Here is a 27529-nt window from a genome sequence, read left to right on the forward strand (position 1 = left end):
ACCAGGCAGAAGAATAAGACACTAAAAGAGGACCCTGAATACTTAATAAAACTCTGTATAACTTTCTTTTCATCCATATATTTATCATATACCATAAAGTAAATCCAGTTAGTGTCGCTAAATACAGTAAAAAAAAAATCACGCCAAGTCTCGCTCCGGGAACCAAGAATCCTATCTTTTGCCCCAACTCGATCCATCCTCTCCTACCTCCCCCGTCTTCCGCATTCCAAACGCCCCTTCCCCCCTCCCTCCTTCAACCTATCCCTCCCCGACCAGTGTGAGGTCGTCCGATTCAGTGCGCCAAGAACGATTCACTCCCCCTGTGTACTGGATGAGTCTCGACTCCGCCTCCTCCAATGCACAGACGGTCGTCTGGCTCCCCTGTCGCGGACGACACTGAAGATTCCTCCAGATCCGATGATCATGGCTCCAATGCCACGGATTCTTCCACCGATAAATCTCGTTCCAACATAGCCCGTCACGGAACTAGCTTCGATCTCCGTCGCGATAACGGTTCTTCCACGCCGCGCTCGCGGAATTCGAGCCTGTGGCGCACGCCCTCCTCCCAACCTTCCAACGATACAAAAACTATGCCATTGGGTTCGCCGCGTCTCCCCATGGACGCTCCCTCCCCCGAGGGCCGTCGCGCACATCACTCTCGTCAGCGCAGTCCCTGGTCCTCCTCCATTTTGACCGCTTGCACCACTTTCTTCGCCGTGGCGTTCTTGTTATCTATCGTTCGCTCGTTCACGGGTCGCTCCACCGGTGGAGATGGCTGTGCCGTCCCCATGATGAGTCCGACTTTTATTCGCATGTTGGAATTCGATACGGAATATACCCGCTTCGCAAGCAAATATAATTTGTTCCTTTATCGGGAGGAAGGTGTGGATCCATATACTCAGGATAATATCGGGGTAAGAAGAAGAAGGATGCTTCCGGGTTCCATGGGATGAAATGAATTTCGTGTGCTGATATTTTATCTTTTAATTCGGCAGTTAAACGGTGTACCGGTTCTGTTCCTTCCCGGCAACGCAGGTAGTTACCGACAGGTCCGGTCTTTGGCCGCGGAGGCTTCGCGACATTACTACGATGTGGTACGCCATGATGAGGATCGACATGCGGCCGGTACGCGGAGTTTGGATTTCTTCATGGTCGATTTCAACGAGGATATGGCGGCGTTTCACGGCCAGACCTTACTCGATCAAGCCGAGTATGTGAATGAGGCTATTGCGTATATTTTGTCTCTTTATCATGATCCGCGACGGACCCGACGAGACCCCGGACTCCCAGATCCGAGTGCCGTGATCCTTATCGGACACTCGATGGGTGGGATTGTGGCGCGCACGGTTCTTACAATGGCTAATTACCAGGCGAACTCGGTGAATTCGATCATTACCATGTCTGCGCCGCATGCAAGACCGCCCGTCTCGTTCGATTCCGATATCGTCCATACCTATAAGCAGATCAACGACTACTGGCGCGAGGCTTATTCCCAAACGTGGGCCAACAATAATCCTTTGTGGCATGTTACTCTCGTCTCTATTGCAGGTGGTTCGCGGGATACCGTCGTGCCATCCGATTACACCAGTATTTCGTCCCTTGTCCCCGAGACTCATGGCTTTACGGTGTTCACGTCTTCCATCCCCGACGTGTGGATTGGCAATGACCATCTTTCTATCACTTGGTGCGACCAATTCCGCAAGGCGGTAATCAAATCCTTGTTTGAAATGATCGATGCTCGACGACCTACTCAAACTAAACCTCGAGCGGAACGCGTGCGCATTCTCAAAAAGTGGTATTTGACTGGATTGGAGGACGTTGCGGAAAGAACACTAGCACAGAAGGAACCCGATGTTCTTTTGACACTGGAGGATAATGCCAACACCATTCTTGCTCAGGGACAACGGCTGACCCTCCGTGAGATGGGCAAGCGCCATGGCCCTGATGTTCACCTTTTGCCAATCCCACCCCAGGGTGTCGCGGGAAAGAAGTTCACTCTTCTTACGGACCAGGTCATTGGTGCCCAGGCAAATATCGAGGTTCTCTTTTGCAGTGTCTTCCCTCTTAACAACGGTCGTTCAACTGTGTTTTCTATGAATATGGATTTCTCAGGTGGGACTGTCGGGTCGACACGGTTAGCTTGCAAGAGTTCAGCAGAAGATGTGATTCATTTGCCTGCGTCTACTTCCTCATCAAAGAACGCCTATGACCGTGTACCACCATTCTCGTACCTGCAGTACGATCTGGAGGGTCTCGCCGAGCATCAATTTGTCGCTGTGGTGGACAAGGCTAGTGTGCCTTCCCAGGGCTTTTTGGTCGCAGAGTTCTCCGAAAGCTCAGATGCCATGATTCGCGCTAAAGTAGGATTAGGTGGTTTGTTGAGTGCTGGAATCAAAATGCGACTTCCTGCCCATCGACCCATGCTTATGGAAGTCAAGGTTCCAGCTTTACACTCCAGCTTACTCGACTATCGTCTTAAAATTACGCGTCATCCCCAAAAGGATGAGTTGTTTGCCCCTCTGCTGAGACAATCTATTCCCGATCCCCATGAATCGAAGTTCTTCGTCAATGTTGACGACGTCCAAGTCAATCTGCACGGCGTTGCCCCCTTCATGCCACCTCCACTTCGGGAACAGGCTGCTCAGACTGGCGTGTCATTTCAACTTTGGACCGATCCCAGCTCCGGTTCTACGGTCGACATCTCACTTCAGGTCGATATTAAGAGCAGTCTCGGTGAACTGGTTATGCGATACCGTACGATTTTCGCTGCATTCCCGCTGTTAGTCGTGGCTCTGGTGCTCCGCAAGCAATTCCAGATCTATGACGAGACGGGTACTTTCATTCCCTTCAATGATGGCCTTGATCGAGCTTTGCGGTCTTCTCTGCCCCTTTTGCTTGTCGCTATGTCACTTTTCGCAACGTCTCTTGCCACCTCGAGGGCTTTGCCTCAGTCCGATGATCCATTCCATTTGAGGACAAACTCGACAGAGAGTCCGGTGGATTTCACTAAGAATGATCTTCTTTTAGGATCAGAGGATGCGTTCTTCTGGTTCCTTGTTCCGATCTTCGGAATCATCAGTGTTGGTGCTTGTGTGATAATTAATTATGCTGCTCTCTTCCTTGTCAACATATTTTCGTTGATGTATGGTGCTGTGAACAGCAAGTCGGGTTATATCCGACGCGAAGATCGAGGGTAAGTTCTCTCTCACTGAATTTTTCCCCCTTGTCGAATGGGGTCCCCTTTCTAACAGATCATAGAAGTATCCCGATTTTCAGCACTCCCACGCCTCGCCGACGTGTCATTCACACGGTAGTGCTATTGATACTTGTTTCGACTATAATCCCATACCAATTCGCCTATATGGTGGCGTGTATTGTACAACTGGCGACTTGTGTGCGAGCTCAGTGGCATGCCAAGGATACCGTAAGTGTTCATTCATTAGTCCCATGTATAGAACAAGGCCCCTAACACTCAACAGAGATCCACTTCTCACCTTAATTTCGGCAACTACGCCCACTCCATTCTCATTCTTATGTTATGGATCCTCCCTATCAATGTCCTCGTTCTCCTGGTCTGGGCACACAACCTCGTGGTACACTGGTTCATGCCCTTCTCCTCCCATCACAATGTCCTATCCATTATGCCATTCCTACTTCTCGTAGAGACTATGACCAGTGGTGCGATGATCCCACGCATCACAACTCGGTAAGTTAACCTCAATGTCTCCTTAATCCCACCATATGATATCATACCATTCCATTCTAACTCTTATTTCTCCAGATTCAAACACGTCACCTCAACAATCTTCTTCGCCATCGCAATGTATTCCGCTGTCTACGGTGTGACCTACGCTTATCTTCTTCACCACCTTGCAAACCTCCTCGCTGCCTGGTTCGTTGGGATCTACCTAGTCGGCAACAATTTCTCCCCACGCCGCTTATGGCGCATTATCGACGGCGACGAACTCCCATCCGATTCGGGCAGTCGCCACGTCAAGAAAAAGCCATGAACTGAGCAATAAAGAAACCCAAAAAAATAAAGATTCATAATTATGTTTTACCTTCATTCAATTCTTGGAGTTGCGCATGGGGCATGGAGTTTGAGCGTTTGTTTACTATTTCAATTTCTGTACAGACAAGACAAGACGATACAAGACAAGACGGAATACATCATGATTCCACACTCCAATCCCAAGATTTTCAGCACTGTACTATTTATTATATTACCCTATCCAACTGAATAGCATAGTGCCTGTTGTTATGGTTTTCTGCAATCCTCAGCTCGTCCTCTCCTACCCTCCTCTCCTCTAATCAATATTCTGGACTATCCTGACTCTGCTTCGTCTCGAATTATGATATCACCTTGACATTACTTACACTTGCCTATGTAAGTCCAGAGTATGTGTATATATCGTTTGCGGTTTTCTCTTTTTGTCTTCCCTTCTCTCTTTTCTTTTTTTGGCGATAGAGATGATTTTGGTTCCGATTCCCGATTGTGTACTGATTTTTCACTTTGTAGTTGGACTGGGTTGGGTTGTTTTCACTTGGTGTATTGTATACCGTTTACTCTACTAGAAATGCATAGATTATGATTATTATGATAGATGCTGCCTATTTGCACAATGACAAAGAAATGATATCGATCATTACTCAATCTATCTACTACCTATGTCTACAGATGCAGATGCGACCGAATCAACGTACTATAATCCCTGCAGTCTCAGAGTTCAAGTCTCCATTATTCCAGCACGCAGAACCTATCAATTTCAATTTTTTTTCCTAGCCCCCACCCCTGGCGCGTAGATATTATTTGTTAGCCCCGCGCCCACTTCCAGCTACTAGACATTGCAGACCTCAACCTCCAGACCACCCACTCTATCATCTCCCCTGACCAACTCATCCAGTTCCGGAGGTACTAAGTCAATATCGCCAAGATTAATTCACAACCAACCATCATACCCTCTGTATATTCCACTCTATATACCGCTTATACGCTGCTCGCTCTCCCTGCGCGTCTATTGACATGGTGGCTGTATTATATACCCAAGTCCAATCGCCCCAATCCTGCCTGGTCCTGGAAAACAGCAGTTACTCTCCAAGTGATCACCCTGGTAATCCGATACCGAACAGCTACTAGGTACCACACCCCTATCTCCCTGGAGCCAGGCCCAGACGGAGACCGCTTTATAGTAGTGAACCCACAATTCTCTATCTCAGATCCCAATCCGGAAACCAAATCCGAGTCAGCAGTCTATCAAGGAACACTTACCTCCGTCCCATTTGTTAAGCCTCTACCAGTCGGTGCAGTCTGGTACCCAGCTACACCCGTTCAGCCCCCAAAAAGACTTATTATCCATTTCCACGCAAGTGCCTATGTACTTTTTGGCCCAAGACCTTCAGACGGAACAGGCTGGGGCCCCACGGGCTTTAGTGAAGTTTCCGGATGGCCGATTCTTTCAGTTCAATATCGGCTCTCGTTGGATACGGATAAGACCTTTCCCGCTGCTGTCCAGGATGGACTGACGGTTTATATCTATGCTTTAGAGTTTCTTAAGATCCCTGCTTCGAATATTGTGCTCTCCGGTGAATCTGCGGGTGGTAATCTCATATTAGCCATTCTGCAATATATCACTGAAGAGAATCATGCGATTCCTCTTCCTCGATGACGCTATCTTGTGGTCACCACGGGGGGATATGACGCATTCAGCCCTTGTTAAAATGGTCAAACACCGTAACTACAAGTCAGATTATATTGAATATGATCTTGGTATATGGGGTGCAAGTTCATATATCCCTCCTGGTTGGGGAGATGATCACCCGTTCTTGTCGCCGCTGGCGAGTGAGAAGGGCTTGAGGCTGAGTGTTCCGCTTTTTATTGAAGTGGGTACATCTGAGGTGCTTTATGATGATATTGTGCAATTTGCGAATATGATGAAGAAGAATGGGACGGTGGTGGAGATTCGTGAAGCTCCTAATGGTGTTCATGCGAATTCTGGGATTGCGAGTAATTTGGGCATGTCTGAGGTTGCTGTGGAGGGGCATGTATGCGCTGCAACGTTTATTGCGAGAATTTGGGAAGAACTTGAGTGAAAGGCCATGGGGATGTATGTATCTACGTATACCTAGGTCTACGGATATTGATATTGGATGGCATGATCGACTTAACATCATGGTGGAGTGAGGCCCTTCAAATACTCTAGATGTATACGCTACTCGCTGTCAAGGACGTGCCAAATGGGGATCATTCCAAGTAGCAGCCTCTGCGACTAGGGCAAAAGACTTCGAATACCAGATCGAAGATCTGGTATTGATCACGCTTCATATAGTAAGACTTCAGGTTCGTAACACTCGCCTCAAATACACTATCTGTGGGTAACCTAGAGACTAACCTTATATCAGTGTATTTGCATTTGTATGTACTTGGAAGACTGATTACTGATTTTTTCACAGGGTTATACTTGTCAGCCTCAAGCCTGAGCGTGGAAGAGGTTCCTGTGTACAGTATAGTACAAAAGGGTGGGTACATCGTCCAGCCCCATTGTCATACTCAGTAAGAGGCGCATGCAGAGAAAGCCCTACCTGCCCCATATATTAGAAATAAAATAAAGGACTGGGGCGCATAATATTAATGCCAACCATGCGGGATGAGATCCGGATCGGATCCACATCCCCATACTTACTTGTCACATTATGCCAAGTATAGAACATCAAAGAAACCTTAGAAAAGAAAGGAAAAACAAAGAAAACTTCAAGCTCACAGGGTGTCGGGCGAAAAGGCTGTGCCACGTAGTATATGCTAGTTAGACTGGATTGGACTAGAGAGGACGAATACGAATAGTATGTTTTATTTGGCTCTACTACACTACCCAGAGCTGCCACTGGTTGGTGGATGGAAAATATCGGAAGGGTACATACAGTACATCCATGTACAGTAGGTCAAAATCAAGGAGAAATCTCAGCCACGAATCAGGACAGGGTGAAAATTTGGATAAATTGTAAAACTTACTTTAGCGCTGCGCAAGGAGAATCATTAGACGGAATCTTGACCCACTGCCGAGTGACCCGATCGGTATTCGCCACTGACCTTTTTTCTGGGGGATAAGGCATAGGGATAAGGGATAAGGGGTGCGATAAGTACTAAAGTATACTGAGCCTGATGGTGAGAGGGTTAAGCTGGGCTGTTTCTTTTTCCGTTTCTGTTTTTGTTTTTTAAAGGTTAATCCAGGTAGACGGGTGTTGACGATTAAACCAAGTGAACTTAAACAGTAAGCGGTAAGGCCTGGCAGATGAGATGGGGTTATAATGAACTTTAAGTGACAGACCTTTGTCCTTCGGAACATTTGTCAAATGAAGTTAAACAGTATCTGCAGTATACATGTGCAGATACTCTGTCATCTACATTACATCTACATGACGGCTTACGTATATACATGGTGGCTGCTGTGATCCCGCGATAAGCGATAAGTTAGCCGTGAGGAAAAAGCGGTGATGATGTCTATGTATATCAGATTCTTCAAGTGTAAACCCCAGATGCCGAGGCTGTCGTTCAAGTTCACAGTTGTATAATGATAAGGTGGAATGTTCCAAAGTCAACTCATAGGTACTTTGGAATGGACAGATGGGAAATTCATTACCCCTGAAAATTTCAAAGTGTTCTGCTGATTTCTCGGGATGACCGTCGATCAAGTAGATCTTCATACTGTAGGATAGATAGCAAAGAAGAGCAAAAAACAAAAAATGAATAAAAAGTGCATTTGACTAAAAATAATCAAGTATTTGATTGCTTCATGCAACGATGCTTACGATAACCTCCATCTAGTATGTATGAAGGCCCCCAGGGCCAACATGCCCGACTAAGCCACTGTGTAAGATTCCAGAAGACTCAGATTGGGAAGTAGACGGATAAAAGCGGGATAGTAAGCCATGTGTAGCAAGTCATGTACAACTTTAAACTAAAAGAAATCATTTTATTTCGTTTTCTTTCTTTTGAAAAATCTTCCCCCGAGCCTTGAAAATTAGGTGAAGTACATTTACTGGCAACCGGAAAGAGCTGCGCCACCGGGTCATGCAAGTGGCGAACCGCAAAAATCTGGCAGCGGCCCTAATGTATAGCCGTAGCCGTAGGGCCAGGCCGATTGTATGCATCTATGCAGTTATGGAGTCTTCGGGACAGGGAGAGTAAAAATGATCTGTTTCATGCCCCGGATTGCTGGCCTAGAGCGGATTAGACTGGTACTGCATGTGCAATGTACAACAGGGTCCTCGAGCCTCTCAAGCTGATAGCGAGGTATAATTAAATAAAATTAAATATTAAAATAATACTAGTAGTAAATATAGATCAAGGCAGAGGAGGAAAAAGTCAAAAATGAACATTCAAGGTTCTATGTGTTCCTACTAACTATGGAAATAACTATCAATTGATAGTAATACTATATACTCTATATACTACATACTGCGTACTGTGTAGATAGTGCCTCTCATATCTAAGTGACCACTGTAGTATGGTGATAGATAGTGATAGTCACCCCTCCTTCCCAATTGAAATTTTCATTTTTTGCAAATTTGATTTTTCGCTCAAACAGAGTCTGAACCAATCAGATCACTGCAATTTGGGCACAGGTCACCCATCGACCAATCGGGATCCCCATACATCACCGCCCACCACCGAAACAGGCTTAGTCCAAATCCACCATTTGCACTGAACAAAAAAAATTTTCGATTCACCCTTGGGCGGCGAAGGGCCACACGATAAATAATCTCGCCCCCCCTTCAACCCGCCCCTCCTTTCTTCTCTCCATTCTCCATCCTTATTCTTGAGGTCTGTCCTCGCTTTCTTTTTCTGGTTTTATTCTCTCTGTATAGACAGATAGAACCTTCGCTCAATTTGGACAGAGCGTTGTTGTGTCTTGAACAGAAGACACAGCCTGGGACCACACAAAACGATATCGTGATACCCTTAAAAAAAAACCTTTCGTTATCTTAATTTCCGGTTTTCCCCCCCCCCCAACCGCCAAAATTCCTCCCAAAATGCCTGCCGCCGACGTTTCAAAAGCTCCTGCCTCTTCTGGCAAGGAGGTTGCTCAGTCTGTCGCTGTCCTTGAGGATCTGATCAAGAACCTCAACGTCTCGACCAGCCCCGAGGAGGCTAACGCCGCCTCTGGCAACCTTGCCACTCTCTTCAGCGGTCCTATCCCCGAGCAGACTCTCCCCGCCAAGGCCGCCGAGATCTTCAAGAAGCAGCTCGCCAACAAGAAGGATGCTACTGCCCGTGAGCGTGCCCTTGAGGGTATCCGCGCCATCGCTTCCCACGGCACCATCGCCCCCGGTGTCGAGCCCCACCTCGCTGAGCTCCTTGCTCCCGTTCTCGCTGCTGTTGGTGACAAGATGACCCCCGTCCGCGAGATGGCTGAGTCCACCGCTGTCGCTATCACCCAGGCTATCAACGGTAACGCCGTCAAGGCTATCGTCCCTGCTATCCTTGAGTCTATCTCCAACGCCCAGAAGTGGACCGAGAAGAAGACTGCTCTTGACTGTCTTGAGATCCTGGTTGCCTCATCCCCCGCCCAGCTCTCCTACCAGGTCCCCCGCCTTATCCCCGTTGTCTCTGAGGCCATGTGGGACACCAAGGCTGATATCAAGAAGGCCGCCTACGGCACCATGGAGAAGGTTTGCGGTCTGATTGTCAACAAGGATATTGAGCGTTTCATTCCCGAGCTCATCAAGTGTATTGCCAAGCCTGAGAACGTCCCCGAGACCGTTCACTTGCTCGGTGCTACCACTTTCGTTTCCGATGTCACTGGTCCTACCCTCGCTATCATGGTTCCCCTTCTGGACCGTGGTCTCGTTGAGCGTGAGACTGCCATCAAGCGTAAGTCTGCTGTCATTGTCGACAACATGTGTAAGCTGGTCGAGGACCCCCAGATCGTCGCTCCTTTCTTGCCCAAGATGTTGCCCGGCCTGAACAAGAACCACGACACCCTTGCCGACCCCGAGGCCCGTGAGAAGACTCGCCAGGCCCTTGACACCATCACCCGTGTTGGTCAGATCAAGGATGGCAAGATCCCCGAGATCTCCACCGCTGGTGACATCTCCACCGTTGCCGCTATCCTCAAGGATATCCTCAAGCCCAAGTTCGAGTCCCGCATCGCCCCTTGCGAGACCATCATCAACTACGTTGCTGCCATCGCTGGTCAGCTCGTTGACGAGAAGGATTCCGACTCCACCATCTGGACCCAGAACGCTCTGCCTTACATCGTTGCCATCGTTGGCGAGGAGGAGGCTAAGCCTATTGCCGATGCTCTCCGCAAGAAGGCCTCCCCCGAGGCCGCTGCCGCTGACGAGATCCCCTCCGACGAGGAGGAGGGTGTCGATCTTTGCAACTGTACCTTCTCCCTGGCTTACGGTGCCAAGATTCTGCTTAACCAGACTCACCTGCGTCTTAAGCGTGGTCAGCGTTACGGTCTCCTGGGTCCCAACGGTTCCGGAAAGACCACTCTCATGCGTGCTATCAACAACGAGCAGCTTGAGGGTTTCCCCAAGAAGGATGAAGTCAAGACCGTCTACGTCGAGCACGACCTCGACGCCGCCGACACTGAGCAGACTGTCATTGGCTGGACCGTGAAGAAGCTTGTCGAGGTTGGCCTTGAGCCCGTTGAGGCTGATGTCCGTGACAAGCTGATCAACGAGTTCGGCTTCCAGCCCGAGCAGCTCGATGGTCTTATCACCTCCCTGTCCGGTGGTTGGAAGATGAAGCTCGCTCTGTGCCGTGCCGTCTTCGAGCAGCCCGATATTCTTCTGCTCGATGAGCCCACTAACCACATGGACGTCAAGAACGTCGAGTGGCTCGAGAACTACCTCAAGACCTCTCCTTGCACTTCCATCATGGTGTCTCACGACTCCCGCTTCCTGGACCACGTTATCCAACACGTTATCCACTACGAGCGCTTCAAGCTCAAGCGTTACCGCGGTACCCTGAGCGAGTTCGTTAAGAAGGTCCCCTCCGCTCGCTCCTACTACGAGCTCGGTGCCTCCGACATGGAGTTCAAGTTCCCCGAGCCCGGTTTCCTTGAGGGTGTCAAGACCAAGTCTAAGGCCATCATCCGTGTCAACAACATGACCTTCCAATACCCCAACACGCCCCGTCCCCAGATTGCCGACATCACCTTCCAGGTCTCCCTGGGTTCCCGTATTGCCGTCATTGGTCCCAACGGTGCCGGAAAGTCTACTCTCGTTAACGTCTTGACTGGTGAACTTATCCCCACCTCCGGTGACGTCTACCAGCACGAGAACATCCGTATTGCCTACATTAAGCAGCACGCTTTCGCTCACATTGATAACCACCTTAACTCCACTCCCTCCGAGTACATCCAGTGGCGTTTCCAGACTGGTGAGGACCGTGAGACCATGGACCGTGCCAACAAGATCGTCACCGACGAGGATGAGAAGGCCATGGACAAGATCTACAAGGTCGAGGGTACCCTCCGTCGTGTCATTGGTATCCACTCTCGTCGTAAGTTCAAGAACACCTACGAGTACGAGATCTCTTGGTCTCTGGGTGACAACATCGGCATGAAGTCCGAGAAGTGGACTCCTCTCATGTCCGCCGACAACACCTGGTTGCCCCGTTCCGAGATCATGGAGTCTCACTCCAAGCAGGTCGCCGAGGTTGACCAGAAGGAGGCCCTTGCCTCCGGTCAGTTCCGTCCTCTGGTCCGTAAGGAGATTGAGCAGCACTGCGCCAACTTCGGTCTGGACAACGAGCTGGTCTCTCACTCCCGTATGCGTGGTCTGTCTGGTGGTCAGCGTGTCAAGGTCGTCCTTGCTGCTTGCTCTTGGCAGCGTCCTCACGTCATTGTCCTTGACGAGCCTACTAACTACCTGGACCGTGACTCCCTTGGTGCTCTCTCCAAGGCTCTGAAGTCCTTCGAGGGTGGTGTCATTATCATTACCCACTCCCGTGAGTTCACTGAGAACCTCACTGAGGAAGTCTGGGCCGTCAACAACGGTCTCATGCAGCCTTCCGGTCACAACTGGGTTCAGGGCCAGGGCTCCGGTCCCCGTCTGGACGCTAAGGGTGATGATGAGGAGGACAAGTTTGATGCCATGGGTAACAAGATTGTCGTCGAGAAGAAGAAGAAGCTCACTGGTAAGTTACATCTTAACATTCACAACACCATTGATATAATACACGATTGCTAACATATATTCTTTCAGGATCTGAGCTTCGCAAGAAGAAGAAGGAGCGTGCTGCTCGCCGCAAGCGTGGTGAGGAGGTCTTCTCTGACGAGGATGACATCTAAGTCATCTTAGACATATAAGACATAAAATTGTCTTTTCATGGAGTTTATGACTTGTTGATGAATTTCATAGTTTGCTGAGGACAAAAATACATTTCATGCTGTTCATACATATAAACTTTTTCCAAGTTTACACCTTTCCTTCCCATTCATAGTTCACTAAATATAGACATGGTAGTTGTTTTCGTACAAAAGCCATCTGGGAAACTGAGGCTGCCGTAGCTAAACTTACGTTACATGTTCATGTTGTGCATGCATGCAAGCGACCTCATGCCGGACGTTCTAGGATTATCAGATCCTGTCCACGTGTTGTACGAAGTGGGCCCCGTGCAAGAAACCAATCGTCTGCCCTATTAATTGATCCTTAAAATTAGAGTGCTTACTGGAAGGCTCAGGTTATTGCGGAGTGGAGCGAGGAGCACATGTCTTGGGTCTACTGTACATCAGTACAGATTCAATTTCTTCTGAATAAACCATCTAGATACAACCGTTAAATTCACTATAAGACCACGCTTCCCACTCTGAATCTCAAAATGTCCACCGTATGATTGAATGCGAAAAAAAAGCATCTGGGCATCTCCGAAACCTCGGAACACCTTCCGCCTCTTTCAATGTGAAAATCTATTCAAACCCTTAAAGAGACCTTTGAAGAAACCTATAGACGTTGTGGCCCTCCTACTCCCCTTATAAACTGTCCACCTCCTTACTGTCCCAGCTACGAGCTTGGATTTGCTCTCTGGCCCCCTGACCTGTGACTGTCTTCAGAAGCCGGATGGTGATCTTGAGATTGAATTGTATAATTTGGGCCGAGAATGAATCATGGCCAAATGCTTCTCACAATCCTTCGTACTAAGAAGTTATCCGATACATTCTTCTAGTTCAGTTGCAGAATGAGTATCTATCTCGATTTTTCGGAGATTGGTGCGATCTGCCATGAGCTTTTCAAGAAGTCAGATGCTATCTTCAGCCAGGGTTGCCGAGTTATCACTGGCCAGATGTTGAAGCCTGGGGAAATCAATCAAACGTGCTGGAGGTACGTGACACTTTCGGGGCCAACAGAATTGGGATCAGGCGTGAAATAACCAACGTCTTCTGTTTTCCAGTGTGGGGCTCTTCCGGTCGCACTCAGACCAGGTTCGCCATCTAAACCGTCTGCGCCTGGCGTACCAGATGGGCCTGGAGGTCCTGGCGGGCCCGGGTTGCTGCGAATTCTGTTTTGTACAGCCACAGCTATAGTATCGCGGGTGGTTTCCTGTAGTAATTGACGCATTTGGTCTGGAGTCATGCCCATTTGCGATGAAGCATCATTCTGCGGTGGGATAGGAGGTGCTGATATATAGTCGGTGAATCGATCGAATCGATGGAGAGATCTTGTGTATTAGCGAGAGTCGTTCACAGGTAGCAAGCTTTGTGTGTGTTCAATAGAATTAAAGTCCGATTCTGTAAGTGCTCCACGGTGCTTGTGGAACGTAGGACTAAAGATCAAATTCTGATTGGAAAAAGGCTTTTAAGTTAAATAGCCTCGGAGTCGGCGTAAGCTGGTCTACTGAAGGTAGGGAAAGCACTAATAATGTGGATATAGCTTATACAGAAAGGGGTTCCTCAAGCGCGGCAGGTTGCGGCGTCTGCGGAGATTGCTCGGCAGGAGGCCTTAAGGGAGTAGCCGGGGGCCAGGAGGTATTTATGTACCTCTAACCGTAGCTCCGGTGGAAGGCTGAGCAGTGATATTGCCATTTCGCTTGCCTGGCAAACTGGTGTGGTGAGCCTAGGAAAGGTTAGCGGTGAAAGCAACAACGGAGGTTGAGGTTGACAGGAGAACGGACATGATTTCTTAAAGAGAGAAAGATCGAATTTGAGAAAGAAGATAAGACCTTTGACAAGATGATGGTGGTGATGGTGGAGAAAGATGGTAAGAGGGAAGATGAAAGAGAAGGTGAAAGAAGTATAAATAGTAGTAGTTGGAACCTTGGAAGAGAGGTGACCATTTAGGCAACTCACAGGAATTCCTATAAATCGAATATCTTCACTACTGATCTATTGTATAGATAACAATCTCAGAAGTTATTCAGGCAACTGGGAGATGCCTTCAGTCACTTTTTCTACCTTGAGGTTTATGCCTTATTGAAAACAGCCCTATGGACTCTAATACAATTTACTGGGAATTCTAGGCGCCATTCACCGCTGCTGGCCTTGCTTGACCAAAGTCGGAGATTGCGTGTCCTGAACATATAGTATATATGATGTATAGAGAATAGGAGAACGAACTCTTCAGGCCTCCACAGTTTTTGTTTAAATTAGTAGTGTGATAAGGTACCTACGTTTCCACCAGGATGGAGAAAGGGTGCGAAAACGACGAATAGCAACGTTGAAGAAGCGAAGGAGAGAGGGAAACTCTACTACATATATAGGCGGATGCCCACTCTTCAGACCAATCATCTGATTGGCCTGTATCCGAGAGTGGGTCAAACTATACAAACGTTCAAACATGCAAACATGCCCGTCCCGAACCTCCTCCATGTAGTTATACTGCAGGTAGATAGACCGTCGGGGTGGAATGATCAGACATCCGCTATCTTATTATAGTATGATATACTACTGTATGTAGTCAATATAAGTCTGAATGGAGAACGTCTGACTTTCAACTATACAGTACATGTAACGCGCTAGAAAAATTGGGTACGTCATGGTACTTTTGGTAAAAGAATTGATGCGGCTCTACTAGCGGTCTGGCCCCTTGCCAGGGGCGGGGAATACTCATCGTTCTTTTTCATTTCAATCAGAGAAGCCCTATCTTAAAAGGTACTGCTCCTAGTCAGCCATATCATCTGACTATGTTGGGCGGGTTTCTAGCATGGATTTTCTGTCTTTTTGAACCTTTTGCCGACTATTGTATACCCCCTATTCAACCCCAAGAGCGTCTCCGGCGACCGTGGCAAGATATCATTACCGGCGTCTATGGTCACCCACCTCTTTTAAAGATCCATAACCGCGACGGAGCCGTGAGCTGGAGTTTCCACCGTGATGATGTCACACAGTCGCTTCCTGACGATGTCCATACATGTCTCTTTGCCAACTCCAACGATGCTACCGAAGTCAAATATCTGAACAACGGCACCAGTGTCGGCGCTGTGTACAGTGATCTTATCCTTGTTATGAACCATACACCCAGGAATGCGGCCACCGACAAGCTTATAACTTTTGCGCTTTGTAGAAGAAACGATTATCTTTGGAACGCGCATACTCTCGAACCTCTGCCGGGCAATCTACTTGCTGTAGGTACCACTGGCCAACGAGCTTGGGACGGTATTCTTGTTTATAATGCGAGCGCTGCCAATAATCTTATGGCAAACCCTCCAATCCTCCAAAATATCACTGGTCTAAGAGCTATACATGGTTTGATTTGGGACGAACAAGGGCAAATGCTGTGGGCAGCGGGTACAGATGTCGCAGCAGACGGTTCCGATCCAGCCCCTGCTTATGGAACTATCGTTGGATATCCTTGGGACTCTAGCACGGGTCTCTTATCGAAAGATGATCGTTATATCTATAAACTACCCGAGGCATACCGGGTCGAAACAGAATGGGGCAAGGGGTATTCCTGGTGGGCCGGGTTGCACGACCTAGTGCCCATCCCTGGTCAGCGGAAGTTTATAGTGTCGGAAGACCGTGGGCTACACGCTTTTGATATCGAGTCAGGCCGATTTACAGAACATTATGAGAATGTTACCAATAAATATCTACAAGGGTTTGAGGTTACAACTGATGATCGACATGGGTATACCGGTGACGGGAAGTGGGAAGAACTGCCTCAGTCTGACCTGAAGAGTTTCAATATTGCACCCGATGGCAGCTTCATCTATGTGCAGTCATTGTGGACCAAATTTCGTGGCTTCCACACAAGTTTGGTCGTTCACGGCAAGAGACGTAAGATCAATATCGGCGATGAGATCTATCGATCGCGGTGGTTTGGTAATCTGGATGGCTGGCCAAAGCCTTGAATGTACGCTGGAAATATTATCATAATTTAAGAAAAGCTTTCGAATATATTTATTAAATTATGATTATGTTATATCATTATTCAATCAACATATCAAAAGGCGTTATCTTTACACATTGTGTCTATAACCTCTATCAATATTCTATAATTCTATTACAGAAAATTACGTTCTTCTTTAGGGCCTACGCTCTTAGCAGTAATATTAGAAGATTATGGTATAAAAGATTCTTATATTCAATATGCAGTTCCTCAGGACTCGGAATATTCACCCGACTTCCTTTAGATTGGCCGTCACTGCACCGTAAATGAATAATGTCGGGGAGGAGAACGAACGCACAGACTTCGGCATTTTATCCAGGCAAGGCATCTTGGGCATAACTTGAATTGCTCTCTCTCTCATTGCATTCTCGAGCCAATAGAGCTGCTTTCTTCGCATCCTTGATAACTCCTACACCTGGCGCGGTAATGGAGAGAATTGCGGATCTCGCACTCATGTCTTTTATGATCTCTTGGTCTCTTTCCAATGACCATGATGGAATCCACCATCCCGATGGATGACCTCCAGCTTCTTTCAATGCTAGAAACTTTTAGTAAAAAAATAGCTGAGGATATCCTATCCGGGATATCCCCTTCCTTGAGCATTAAGGAGGGTAGATATGATGGTGCACGTCAATCTTCGCCATGTTCAAGCTGATGGTATGGGAAATATGGAAACCAGTGCCGTATGAACCAGCAAGACATATGTTTTTGAATTCGAATTGGTGCATAGAAATGCATAACGACCGTATCACAAGGACCAAAGAGCTGGCCTAGTCATCCAATGATTAGTGCAGTTTTCATGCGACTGGTGAGCACCCTCTGGGCGATAGAGGGGGCATGCACAATTTCCATCTGGAGAACTGGAGAGGGGCTCAATCACTAAGAAAATAGCAGAGAAGCAGGAAGAGAGACGTGAAAAAGGAGAAGAGAAGAAAAAAAAAAACGAAAAAGAAATGACAAGAGTGGGATTTGAACCCACGCCTACAAACGTAGATCAGGAAATTGTGTAACACAATAGTCAAGGTGGGCCTTAACCTGACGCCTTAGACCAACTCGGCCATCTTGCCTGTTCGATATTAGAGCCGCAGATTCTGCCAATATAAGATAGATCGGTACTAGACAGCAAAAAATATCAGTCGTTGATACTCACGCTAAAATCTTAGATCATAGATAGCCTATTTACAACTTGCGACGGTATGAAATACTAACATTGAAAGACTCAGCTAAATGAAAATTCACAAGCGCTAACTCCCTTATCACCGATAAGCCCCACACTGACATAACTGACGACAGGAGTTGGACGATCAGTCGCGCCCGCGCAAGAAAAGACACACGCCCCCTTTCTTCTTTTTTATTTTTATTTTTACCTCTGCAATCTTTCCATGGCAAATCTCTAATAGCGATGCCAGAAAATAAAACACAAGCATCCCACCTCTGCGTGTTGGTCCACGGGTATGTTTCTCCCAAGATCCAAGATCAATGACGTCGTATGCTAATTGGGCACTACAGACTCTGGGGAAAGCCTTCACACCTCGACTACGTCGCATCCGTGCTACGAGACAAATATGACGAGCAGCTTTTTATCCTCAGCCCGAAAGCCAATAGCGGAAACTATACCTACGACGGAATCGAGCTTGGAGGAGAACGATTAGTGCATGAGATCGAGGAAACACTCGAGTCTCTAGCTGAGAAGGGTCAGAAGATTACCAAGATTAGTATTGTTGGATATTCTCTTGGTGGTTTGCTTTCGCGCTATGCGATCGGCTTATTGAATGAACGAGGGTGGTTCGACAAACTGGAACCTATGAACTTTACAACTTTTGCTACGCCGCATGTTGGTGTGCGGGCACCGTTAAAGGGGTGGAAGGATAATATTTTCAATACTCTTGGCGCGAGGACTATCTCGCAGTCTGGTCGGCAGATGTTTCTCATTGATTCATTCCGCGATACTGGGCGGCCGCTTCTGGGCGTCATGGCTGATTCGGAGAGTATCTTTATAAAAGGGTTGAAGAGGTTTCAACAGAGGAGTATCTATGCGAATATTGTGAATGATCGCTCAGTTCTCTTCTATACATCTGCTATCTCCAAGGTGGATCCTTTCCATGATTTGGAAAAAGTGAATATCAACTATGTCGAGGGTTACGAGGATGTTATTATCGACCCTGACACATATGTGCTACCTCATATACAGGGCAAGACTGGCCCCTTCGCTGCGCGATTCTGGAAAAAGTGCAAATCAATCGCTATCTGGATCCCACTGTCATTACTACTCGCTATACTTCTGCCGCTAGCCGGCTTAATCTTCCTGATTAATGCTGGGATCCAGACGTGTCGCAGCTCAAGGCGCATTCGTATGCACGAAGCTGGAGAAAGAGGTGTTCTCTTTGGAAAATATAGAGTACCTGTGTTGGTTCAAGATGTTCAGCATGTTGTGGAGCAGGTCTTCGAGAACGTCAATGCTAGCCAGGAACCAAATTATCTGTCAAACAGCGATACTGAGGCTTCTGACTCGGGACCTGAGAAGGCAGGTCGATCCCATACCCCAAACTTTGCAGGAGATGATACACAGGCCGAATCCTCGTCCACTAGAAGGCACTCGTCGACAGCGCCACACTCTCCGAAGCTTGCCTTGACACCGGACCAATTCAGAATGATCGACTCGCTCAACGAGGTTGGTATCAAAAAGTTCCCCGTTCATATCCAAAAGAAACGGCATAGTCATGCTGCTATCATCGTCCGAAGCACCAAGCCTGGACTGGCGGAAGGCAAACTGGTCATGAAACACTGGTTGGATAATGAGTTCATTGTATAACTATGATTGCATATTCAATTTTGAAGCGTTCTAGCGTTTTGTGTACTTGTAGTGGATATTTGATGATTTTATGTTGGATACAGACAACTAGGAAATCTTGGTAAGACTTTCTAGATGTCCGATCTAAATTATCGACTTAATTTCATTTGCCTCCAGCCCAGCGATGATTGAATCTCTCCTTAGCCATTTCAAGTTCCTCTCGAACGCCATTCCAATTGCCCCCGGTATCATTGATATGCAGTAGTGTAGCCTGTATAACAAAGGCACAACTAGGTGGCAAAGTATCAATCTCAGAGAATGGGAGTTCATTCGGTGCCACCGCAATATCCCGTACCATCTTCGTGAACGAGTCCAGCGCAAGATAAGAACTCTTCATCCATTCATCTGGTGACTTGCGCTTACAGGTAGTCATTCGGGACACCTGGTTTATTATTTCCGAATGCAAGATGAAAAGGCCCCTTCATCATCGAGATTAGTATTTATACTCAGGCATAGTGCTAGGCTCAAGATTGCATATTCACCTGATGATCATCCCGTTTGCTGTGCAGAATGTACCCCATGCACCACCTGATTGATCCATTATAACGGCTAGGACTGTCCGGAGTGTATGGTCTAGCCCGTCGAGGCGGTTCAATCGGTCGTCGGCATCTGACATCTCTATCGTTTTGAACAGTTCATCTAGGAGCCATGTAGCCTGCGCTATACATCCGAATCCACTTGCGTTGGATGCGGACTCTGTTGGAGAAAGAGCATTTGGCATTGTATTTGGAATGGCTAGCATCGGTTCTGTGGGGAGTCGGCTTTCTCTTGCGGGAACTCGACTTGCGAGTGGCTGGTTAGACGGGGCGAGTTCACAGAATATAGTCCTGGATCATAATCATGATATTAGTTATTTTGGTGCTTTCTGTTGTCTCTAATGGCTTGTTTGGCATACCTTTCGCAGGCTACTAGGCCCCACCATGTGTTTCCTTCCTCTTCTGCTTGTTGATACGAATTATGATCCATGTTCGGTATTGGAGCTGCAAGGTGTAGTCGAGATGCATAGCCCATTCTAATACACGTGCTTATCGTAGCAAAGGACTCGGCGATTTTCTTGTTTGCATATTCGTATGCTGCAATTATCGTACCGGCTTGGATAATATGCAAGCTTGGAGGATTGGATGCTTGGACCTGCGCGAAGAGCGCCTTAGTAGTTATGTATAGCGTTGTTATATCGAGAGACTCGGGATCCTGAGACGTGAACTCAGGGTGGTAGGTGATGAGACACATGCATAGTAATAGGAGCGAGAAGCTTGTCGGGGGCGGTGCACCGAAGTTGACGAGTTGATCATGAAATCGAGGACGTGAGATGATAGGGATAAAAATGTGGACACCGTGAAAGTATCGCGCACTGATGTCATCCACGAATTGGCCTGTTGCTCGAATTATTCGTAAGATTTGAAGGTATATTGTTGAGTCCACGGTTATGGGCTCTGTCGACAAGACATCCGAGAAGGAAGTAGAGAGAAGTAGTGAAGACCGAATAATTGGACTCGGTGTAGCTAGGAATGGCCTTGGTTGCGCGATTAAATGCTTCGTATCCACTGATTGATAGGAGCAATTTAACTTTTTCCTGATCTTCTTGTTATTTCTTGCCAACTATTAGTGCGAAGTAGAAGGATCACGAACTGAGCACAATATCCACATCGCGGCTGAGCTTTGTCGCATTTTTTTTTGCGTAGCTTACAATTGACGCAGACCGCGCGCGGCGGGGTGTCGGCCGACGCCATTAAGAGTTTCGCTGGGTGATAGGAGTTGAATGAGGTCGGAGCCTTACCTATTTAAATTCGCTAGATAGGCTATTTTCTGAGAATGACAAACCCATAAGCTGTCGAAAAGGGGGAAAGCGGCGCCGACAAGTGGAGATGACCTCGTGGGATCAGCGCCCACCCGCTGCCCGCCGAGCGCCGACGGGCGGGCCTTTTCAACAAGGTGGGGTTTTTCGTGATTGGCAAATTCATATTAGGAAGATGCCAAGGTGATTAAAAATCCGCGGCCGCGGGTTAAAAAATTTCAAGAGACTTGATGGGCCAGGTATATAAAGAATACCAGATCTACTAGCATTGGCGAAGAGAACAATCTATATTGCTTTCAAGGTTTCATCAAGTTAGATTTCTACTTGGTCATTTGAACGACAAAAATGGCGTCAACAGATAAAGAGAGTGCGCCAACTGAATCAATTCTACCACCAGAAGAAGGTGTTCAAGGATGGATATGCGTGGTTGGAGGATTCTTAGGCTTGTTTGGGACTTTCGGGTTTCTAAATGCGTAAGTACTTTGGTGTTTTTCTCGCAATCTTGCGGTCACTAACTCGGACACTCAGCGTTGGCGTCTTTCAGTCAATATATGAGGAGACGTCTCTCAAAAATTATAATTCATCAGAGGTTTCTTGGATTTTCGCCGTTCAAATATGTCTGATGTGGGCTGGTGGGCCTCTTTGGGGTCGAATCATTGATACCTACGGTGCAGCGCCGGTGCTTTATCCATGCAGTCTTCTCTGTGTGTTCTCTCTCTGCATGACAAGTCTCGCAGACGAATACTACCAGATTTTTCTTGCGCAGGGCCTTGGCTTTGGTATAGGTGCGGGCGGCGTCTTCACCACGTCAATGGTTTGCGTGGGACAGTGGTTCGTGAAAAGACGTGGTCTTGCGGTTGGCATCGCCAGTTGTGGCTCAAGCTTTGGCGGTGTCATATTCCCTATCTTCTTGAATAAGGTGATTGAAGATGTAGGCTTCTATGGCGCTGTGCGATATACTGCCTTGTTTGTTGGCGTGTTGCTTGCTTCGGCTTGCTTGATGGTTCGAGCAAGAGTACCACGAAAGACGTGGAATAGGAAGACACCATGGTTTGATGTGACGTTGTTTAAGCAGAAACAATTCGCCTTGTTGACTGTCGGCACATACCTTGTCATGTTTGTTTGTCCAAAAGTCCGCTCGAAGGCCATAGCTAACATGGTGCAGGTGGGGCCTTTGGGGACCATTTGATTTTCTTCCTAGTATGGCTGAGGTAAAGGGATTTTCGTCTTCACTTTCGGTATATTTGATTTCTATTCTCAAGTACGTAACTTTCTTCCGTGTCACTTTTTTTTTGTTTTTAATTAGCAAAGGTTACTACTGGCTTGGATGCGGCTGACAAAGTATATGGCAGTGCTGCCTCTATCCCCGGTCGAATTATCCCGCCATATCTTGCTGATCACATTGGACACTTCAACGTACTGACTACGTGTTCCCTGATGACTGGGGGGTCGATGCTCGTACTTTGGCTCCCTTTCAACTTCCACCCTTCCCACGCAGGGATCATTGTGTTCGCATTGGTATACGGATTTGTCAGTGGTGCAGTAGTCTCCCTTGTTATGCCGTGTGTTGCCAAATCCGGAAGCATTGAGACTTTGGGCCAGAGATTCGGGACTTTTCAGCTCGTTATATCAGTCAGGTAAGTTAGGATTTGTCTATCCTTTTCTATCCTTTTCTTTTCTTTTGCTCACTCGTGACTTAGTTGCCTGACCGGTCTTCCCCTCATGGGCGGCATCCTGTCCCGACAGGGTGGAACCGACTTCTCTGGCCTGCAAATATTCGCTGCAGTTGCTTCTCTATTGGGGGCGGGGTTCCTCGTATGTTCGACCCATCTACTGTCCCAGTCGCGCGGGAATTGGAGAGTTTAAAATAGGCCGGACATTAAGGGTGGTCCACTTTGTCGGAATGATCTAATGTTTAGTCTGGTACTTTGCAAATAAACTGGTGAGATGGATCCGGATATAAATCGACAGGTCTCTTTGGTTTTCTTTCTTCTTTTTCTCAGCTTGTGGGGGAAAGATGCTCTGTGTAGGTCAATGCGGCTGCACCTAGAACGTTCTGCAGGAAAAATCATCGAAAACACCAGATTGGATTCTTTCGTGCCATGCGGGTAAGGATCTATAGAGGATCTAGCCATCTGCTAAATATACTCTCTATGAGATGGATAACATTTCTCGGATGATGTGATTAGTTCAAACCATGTATAAAGAATTGAATTCGGCTTTACGCAGCTTCTCAACGTAGTTGCCGATGGTCATCTGCATAATGGCTGCAAAAAGCAACCTATCTGTCGCTAGGACGTCCCACTTTTTATGGGGCCCCGGCTTCAGCGAGGGTCAAGATTCTTTCAAATATAAAGATTGGGAACAATCGAAACCTAATTTCGTTCAGAGTCGCATTTTTCCAAACTCTATACTCTAAATTCCGGTGTCACAAGTGTCATATTAGTTTTCATTATAGCTTCGATCATGGAGCCTACCACAGATCCAGCTGTCGCCGGGACGGTCCGAGGCGCTATTAAATGGGGAAACCCCTGTCAATACCCAGGGACCCATAGTGGTTGATGATTTCGGAAGTGTATGGTCTGCTTGGTCCCACACGAAAGAAGACTCCTCAGGCTGACATTCGCTTACTCCAATCAATAGGACGAAGTCGTGAATTTGAGAGTGAGGGATCGGATATGACATCGCTATCGTCTATCGTCCTTGATTACGAATATGAAAATGGTCGTCGGTATCGCAGCAATCGAACAGTAAGTGGCACTTTTGTTCGGGATCAGAAACCATACTAACCCATCTTTAGGGCAATTACATGTATGGCCTTGGAAATTGCCACTTTTAGGAATCCCATTAACTCGAAATTCAGGATGCCCAACGATGAAGCAGAGCAGGATCGCATGGACTTGGTATGTACTCTTTGCATATCCCCTTTTGAGTTTCATTAACCTTTGAACTAGGCCCATAATATGTCAGTGGATCTAGAAATTCCTATGCTTGCTTTCAACAACACTAATACATACTACTATATAGCTGGCTACTGCTCTTGAAGGGAGAACTTGATAAAGCGCCCGTTAAAAATCCGCAAAGAATTTTGGATCTAGGCACCGGGACTGGCATCTGGGCCATCGATATCGCGGGATATATTTCCATCCAACCTAATGTTTTAGCGGCCACTAATGAAGTCAATTTTGAAGAAAGTTTCCTGGAGCTCAAGTCATCGGAAACGATATCAGTGCCATCCAACCGAGCTGGGTATCACCAAATCTGGAGTTCATCGTAGAGAATTACGAATCGGAATGGCTATATAAATAAAACAGCTTCGATTTCATCCACGCACGCTTATTATCCGGGTATGAGATAATTGCAGCCTTCACATGCAAAACAACCTTGGAACACTGACAATCTTGCGTTCCAACTAGATGTGTGGTTGACTGGCCCAAGTTCTTTCGAAATATATACGACCATTTGAAACCAGGTGCATATTTTGAAATTCAGGAAAGTGCTCTATGGACATGGAGTGAGGGTGAGTCTATGCATCCTGGTTCCCCACTTCTGCAGTACCTTACTGCTTTGGAGGTGGCGTCACACGGGGCTGGTAGATACTTGAACGTTTACTACAAGCTTCGAGACTGGCTTATTGAGGCGGGCTTCGAAGATGTGCAGCAGTTTACGTATTTTTTACCGTATGCGCCATGGCCAAAAGATCCTCACTTGAAGGAATTGGGAAGGTACCAGTTTGCTATGGCGCAGCAAGCTGTTGAGTCGTATGGGATTTGAGCCTCTGTTTAATGTATGTAACGACACTCGGATTACGCGGGTGCTAGCCAGGCTTGTATACTCGCGCAACCTAGGTAAGCGTGAGAATTTTTATTTAGCACATGCTATCTTCTGAATGGCTTCACATAATCAGTTAAAAGTGATTCAACTCGGATACGCTGACTATATGGGAGGTAAATTCTTCAATCCACTATCTTCAGAAGCACCTCACGCACTACAATCAAATTGGACAGATAGTTCTGGTACGTTATTCTGGTGAATAACAACATTCCAAGGCTGATTTCGTTGAACTTTGATCGTAGACTGGCAAGATTCTCAACTGAAGACGACTATGTGGAGAATCGTGGCTCAAGTGATGTCTAGAGCATTGATCAATGATGAACTGTGTGCTAATCCTACATGGATTGATCTTACCACAGAGCTAGTAGACGAGATATTCTTGGCGGCCCGGGACTTGCGTTACTAGCCGGCACCATTGAGGCGAAGTGCTTCAATATTTCTTCCGCGCTGCAGAAAGCTTCGAAAGCTCATTCGAGATATCGAGGTCTTAATTGATCCTGTTATCACTAGGCGAGAAGCCGTTAAGGCTTCACAGACCAAGGTGCAAGAAGTAGAATCTAATGATGAAGCAACGGAGCTCGGATCGCCCTCTATAGACTGGCTCATAGATGTGGCTAGCGATCGCTATGACCTGATCACATTATTTCTGGGAATGTATGTAGCCACATACGACACAACCGCTGAGGCGCTCTGCCACATCCTCTCCGACCTCTCCGAGAATTCTCAACTTACTGCTGACCTCCGTTCTGAGATCATCGAGGTTATGGGAGACAAAGGACTTAATCGGACAACACTGCAAAAGCTTCATCTGATGGACAGTTTTCTGAAAGAGAGTCAAAGAATGCATCCTGTCAGCTACGGTATGATACTCTTCCATACTATCAAAGCCTTTCATTATGAAGCTCACGCCCAATATATTCAACTCTCAGCTGATTGAGTGCAATTCCTTTCGATTTTGTGCTACTTGAAGGTTCTGAGTCTAATCTTTCTCAAAAATTGTCCATCCAATTTCTCGCTCCCAGCAACATCATGCATTCATTTCAACCTTATGCCTTGAGCCCTTTGGAAGTAATTCTGAGCTCCTCCAATGTCTATCTCTTTGTTTCATGGCCCTCCAAAGACCCCGAAAATGGTGCTTTGATTCTACGCGAAGCTGTGTCACAGACGGTGACTGCTCTACCGTACCTGAGTGGCAATGTCGTCTTATCAATGAAATCTGGAGGAATACAAAACCTGCGTCAAATTCAGCCAGCAGAGAGCTCGACATTATGTGACTTTCCTATGTTTATGACCCGATATCATCAGCAATCAATCAAATCCATTGATTGGGATGACCTATCCCGCGAGCAATTCATTCCAGACCGCAAGCGCTCTTCCGAAATTGACCACGTACTACGGTTCCAAGTCAATGCTATGAAAGATGGACTTGTCCTATGCATGAGCTTTCATCATTCCGCTATGGATCTTATTGGTGCTGCTGGCGTACTGGCGTCATTAGCTGCGTACTGTCGTGGTCATCCGTCTCCCAATGGCTGGAAAACTTATACACAGTCAAGGAAACAAATTGCCAACGCCACGACAGCGGCTTTTATTGCCGCTGGAGGTATGCCGAGCGAAACTTCTTTGCCATTTACAAAAACGAACAAGGCATGGAAGGATCAAGTCAATCACTCTATCACCCGCAAATTTGTCCTATCACCTCAGAAGATCATGAAGCTTCTGGAGATATGCAGTTCTTCTATTCCTGGTGGTGCGCGGAAAAAAAAAAGGCTTGCCCGTCCAGCGATGACATGGTCACGGCGTTGATATGGATATGGATGGTGCGGGCACGGTATAGCCATCAGCTTATGCCTGCCAAAGGAGATTCTCGTCTCCACCGAGCAATTAACGTTCGCCCACTCTTGCAGCTTCTTACTACAAAGGCCTTTATGGGCTGCGCAGTCATGGCCGTGCCGTGCACCATCTCAAGATATGAGATAGCACGCCCGAGGGCACATCCAATTGATGATGTTTTACTCATGAATGACATGGCATTGAAATTAAGGGAGGCAATAAATTCTTTCAACAGCGAACGTGCTAGAACGCAACTTGATAATTTCGAGAAATCTAACAACTGGTTGAATTTTCCACTCGGTGACGCTGATATCGAATTCACTAGCTGGCGCAATTCTAAGTTCTACGACTTGGACTTTGGGCCAGTGTTGGGAAAGGTTGACGACGTGGAAGTGCCCAATAATGACTGGAATAGTACCGCATACATATTGCCAGCCAATCCAAACCTCGCTTCGAAATTCGCCAACTCACAGGGTATTCCGCCCTGGGAAATTAGGATTGTTCTGGAACCGGGTGATATGGAATACCTATGCCAGAAGCCTCTTCTTCTCTGGGCTTGCGACGAGGAGGTCTCTTCACGACATCATTTCAATCATCCTATCTCGCGGCTGTGAAGAATAGGATATTTCGGGTTCTCGTTAAAAGACATGTTGGATATACTCCTTCCTGTTTTACTATACACAAATACGGATGTAAACAGCCGTTTCCGACGTCAAAAGCTATCACTTTCGGCGTTAATCTCACAGGCTCTAATATTCTAGATGTAATAAATCTCTCAATATAACAATTCTTACAACACTAAATGTTCTCTAGCCAAACTTCATAATGGAAGACTGCTCATACGTCTGCTCATACGGCCATGTTGAACGTTCTTTTAACTACGT

General features: G+C 47.0%; 9 protein-coding genes across 9 annotated transcripts; 7 read left to right on the plus strand and 2 right to left on the minus strand.

Annotated features, from left to right (window-relative positions):
- Positions 1 to 356: 356 nt before the first annotated feature.
- N7478_011199 (GPI inositol-deacylase) lies at positions 357 to 4010 on the plus strand (the record flags this gene model as incomplete). Its single annotated transcript, XM_056927413.1, has 5 exons — positions 357 to 914; positions 996 to 3193; positions 3259 to 3424; positions 3480 to 3706; positions 3782 to 4010. 5 exons carry the CDS (start codon positions 357 to 359, stop codon positions 4008 to 4010), a joined length of 3378 nt encoding a protein of 1125 aa, XP_056774461.1.
- A 1633-nt stretch (positions 4011 to 5643) lies between these two features.
- On the plus strand, positions 5644 to 6090 carry N7478_011200 (Alpha/Beta hydrolase protein; the record flags this gene model as incomplete). Its single annotated transcript, XM_056927414.1, has 1 exon — positions 5644 to 6090. One exon carries the CDS (start codon positions 5644 to 5646, stop codon positions 6088 to 6090), a length of 447 nt encoding a protein of 148 aa, XP_056774462.1.
- A 2937-nt stretch (positions 6091 to 9027) lies between these two features.
- On the plus strand, positions 9028 to 12299 carry N7478_011201 (putative translation elongation factor eEF-3; the record flags this gene model as incomplete). Its single annotated transcript, XM_056927415.1, has 2 exons — positions 9028 to 12145; positions 12214 to 12299. 2 exons carry the CDS (start codon positions 9028 to 9030, stop codon positions 12297 to 12299), a joined length of 3204 nt encoding a protein of 1067 aa, XP_056774463.1.
- Positions 12300 to 13314: 1015 nt separating this feature from the next.
- N7478_011202 (uncharacterized protein) lies at positions 13315 to 13587 on the minus strand (the record flags this gene model as incomplete). Its single annotated transcript, XM_056927416.1, has 1 exon — positions 13315 to 13587. The coding sequence occupies one exon, from the start codon at positions 13585 to 13587 to the stop codon at positions 13315 to 13317; it is 273 nt and encodes a 90-aa protein (XP_056774464.1).
- Positions 13588 to 15127: 1540 nt separating this feature from the next.
- Positions 15128 to 16294, plus strand: N7478_011203 (uncharacterized protein; the record flags this gene model as incomplete). Its single annotated transcript, XM_056927417.1, has 1 exon — positions 15128 to 16294. One exon carries the CDS (start codon positions 15128 to 15130, stop codon positions 16292 to 16294), a length of 1167 nt encoding a protein of 388 aa, XP_056774465.1.
- Positions 16295 to 17734: 1440 nt separating this feature from the next.
- N7478_011204 (lipase ROG1 family protein) lies at positions 17735 to 19144 on the plus strand (the record flags this gene model as incomplete). Its single annotated transcript, XM_056927418.1, has 2 exons — positions 17735 to 17784; positions 17842 to 19144. The coding sequence occupies 2 exons, from the start codon at positions 17735 to 17737 to the stop codon at positions 19142 to 19144; spliced, it is 1353 nt and encodes a 450-aa protein (XP_056774466.1).
- Positions 19145 to 19286: 142 nt separating this feature from the next.
- Positions 19287 to 20913, minus strand: N7478_011205 (fungal specific transcription factor domain-containing protein; the record flags this gene model as incomplete). The annotated part of the gene is made up of 4 exons (XM_056927419.1): positions 19287 to 19602; positions 19666 to 20010; positions 20079 to 20556; positions 20871 to 20913. The coding sequence occupies 4 exons, from the start codon at positions 20911 to 20913 to the stop codon at positions 19287 to 19289; spliced, it is 1182 nt and encodes a 393-aa protein (XP_056774467.1).
- Positions 20914 to 21323: 410 nt separating this feature from the next.
- N7478_011206 (uncharacterized protein) lies at positions 21324 to 22844 on the plus strand (the record flags this gene model as incomplete). The annotated part of the gene is made up of 4 exons (XM_056927420.1): positions 21324 to 21451; positions 21507 to 22098; positions 22290 to 22615; positions 22679 to 22844. 4 exons carry the CDS (start codon positions 21324 to 21326, stop codon positions 22842 to 22844), a joined length of 1212 nt encoding a protein of 403 aa, XP_056774468.1.
- An 849-nt stretch (positions 22845 to 23693) lies between these two features.
- Positions 23694 to 27259, plus strand: N7478_011207 (uncharacterized protein; the record flags this gene model as incomplete). The annotated part of the gene is made up of 9 exons (XM_056927421.1): positions 23694 to 23728; positions 23779 to 23881; positions 23933 to 23943; positions 24006 to 24227; positions 24293 to 24325; positions 24395 to 24739; positions 25266 to 25672; positions 25882 to 26415; positions 26517 to 27259. The coding sequence occupies 9 exons, from the start codon at positions 23694 to 23696 to the stop codon at positions 27257 to 27259; spliced, it is 2433 nt and encodes an 810-aa protein (XP_056774469.1).
- Between the last annotated feature and the right edge of the window lie 270 nt (positions 27260 to 27529).

Source organism: Penicillium angulare (genome assembly GCF_028827245.1).
Source record: "Penicillium angulare strain IBT 27051 chromosome Unknown utg000008l_segment0_segment0, whole genome shotgun sequence".
Taxonomy (NCBI): Eukaryota; Fungi; Ascomycota; class Eurotiomycetes; order Eurotiales; family Aspergillaceae; genus Penicillium; species Penicillium angulare.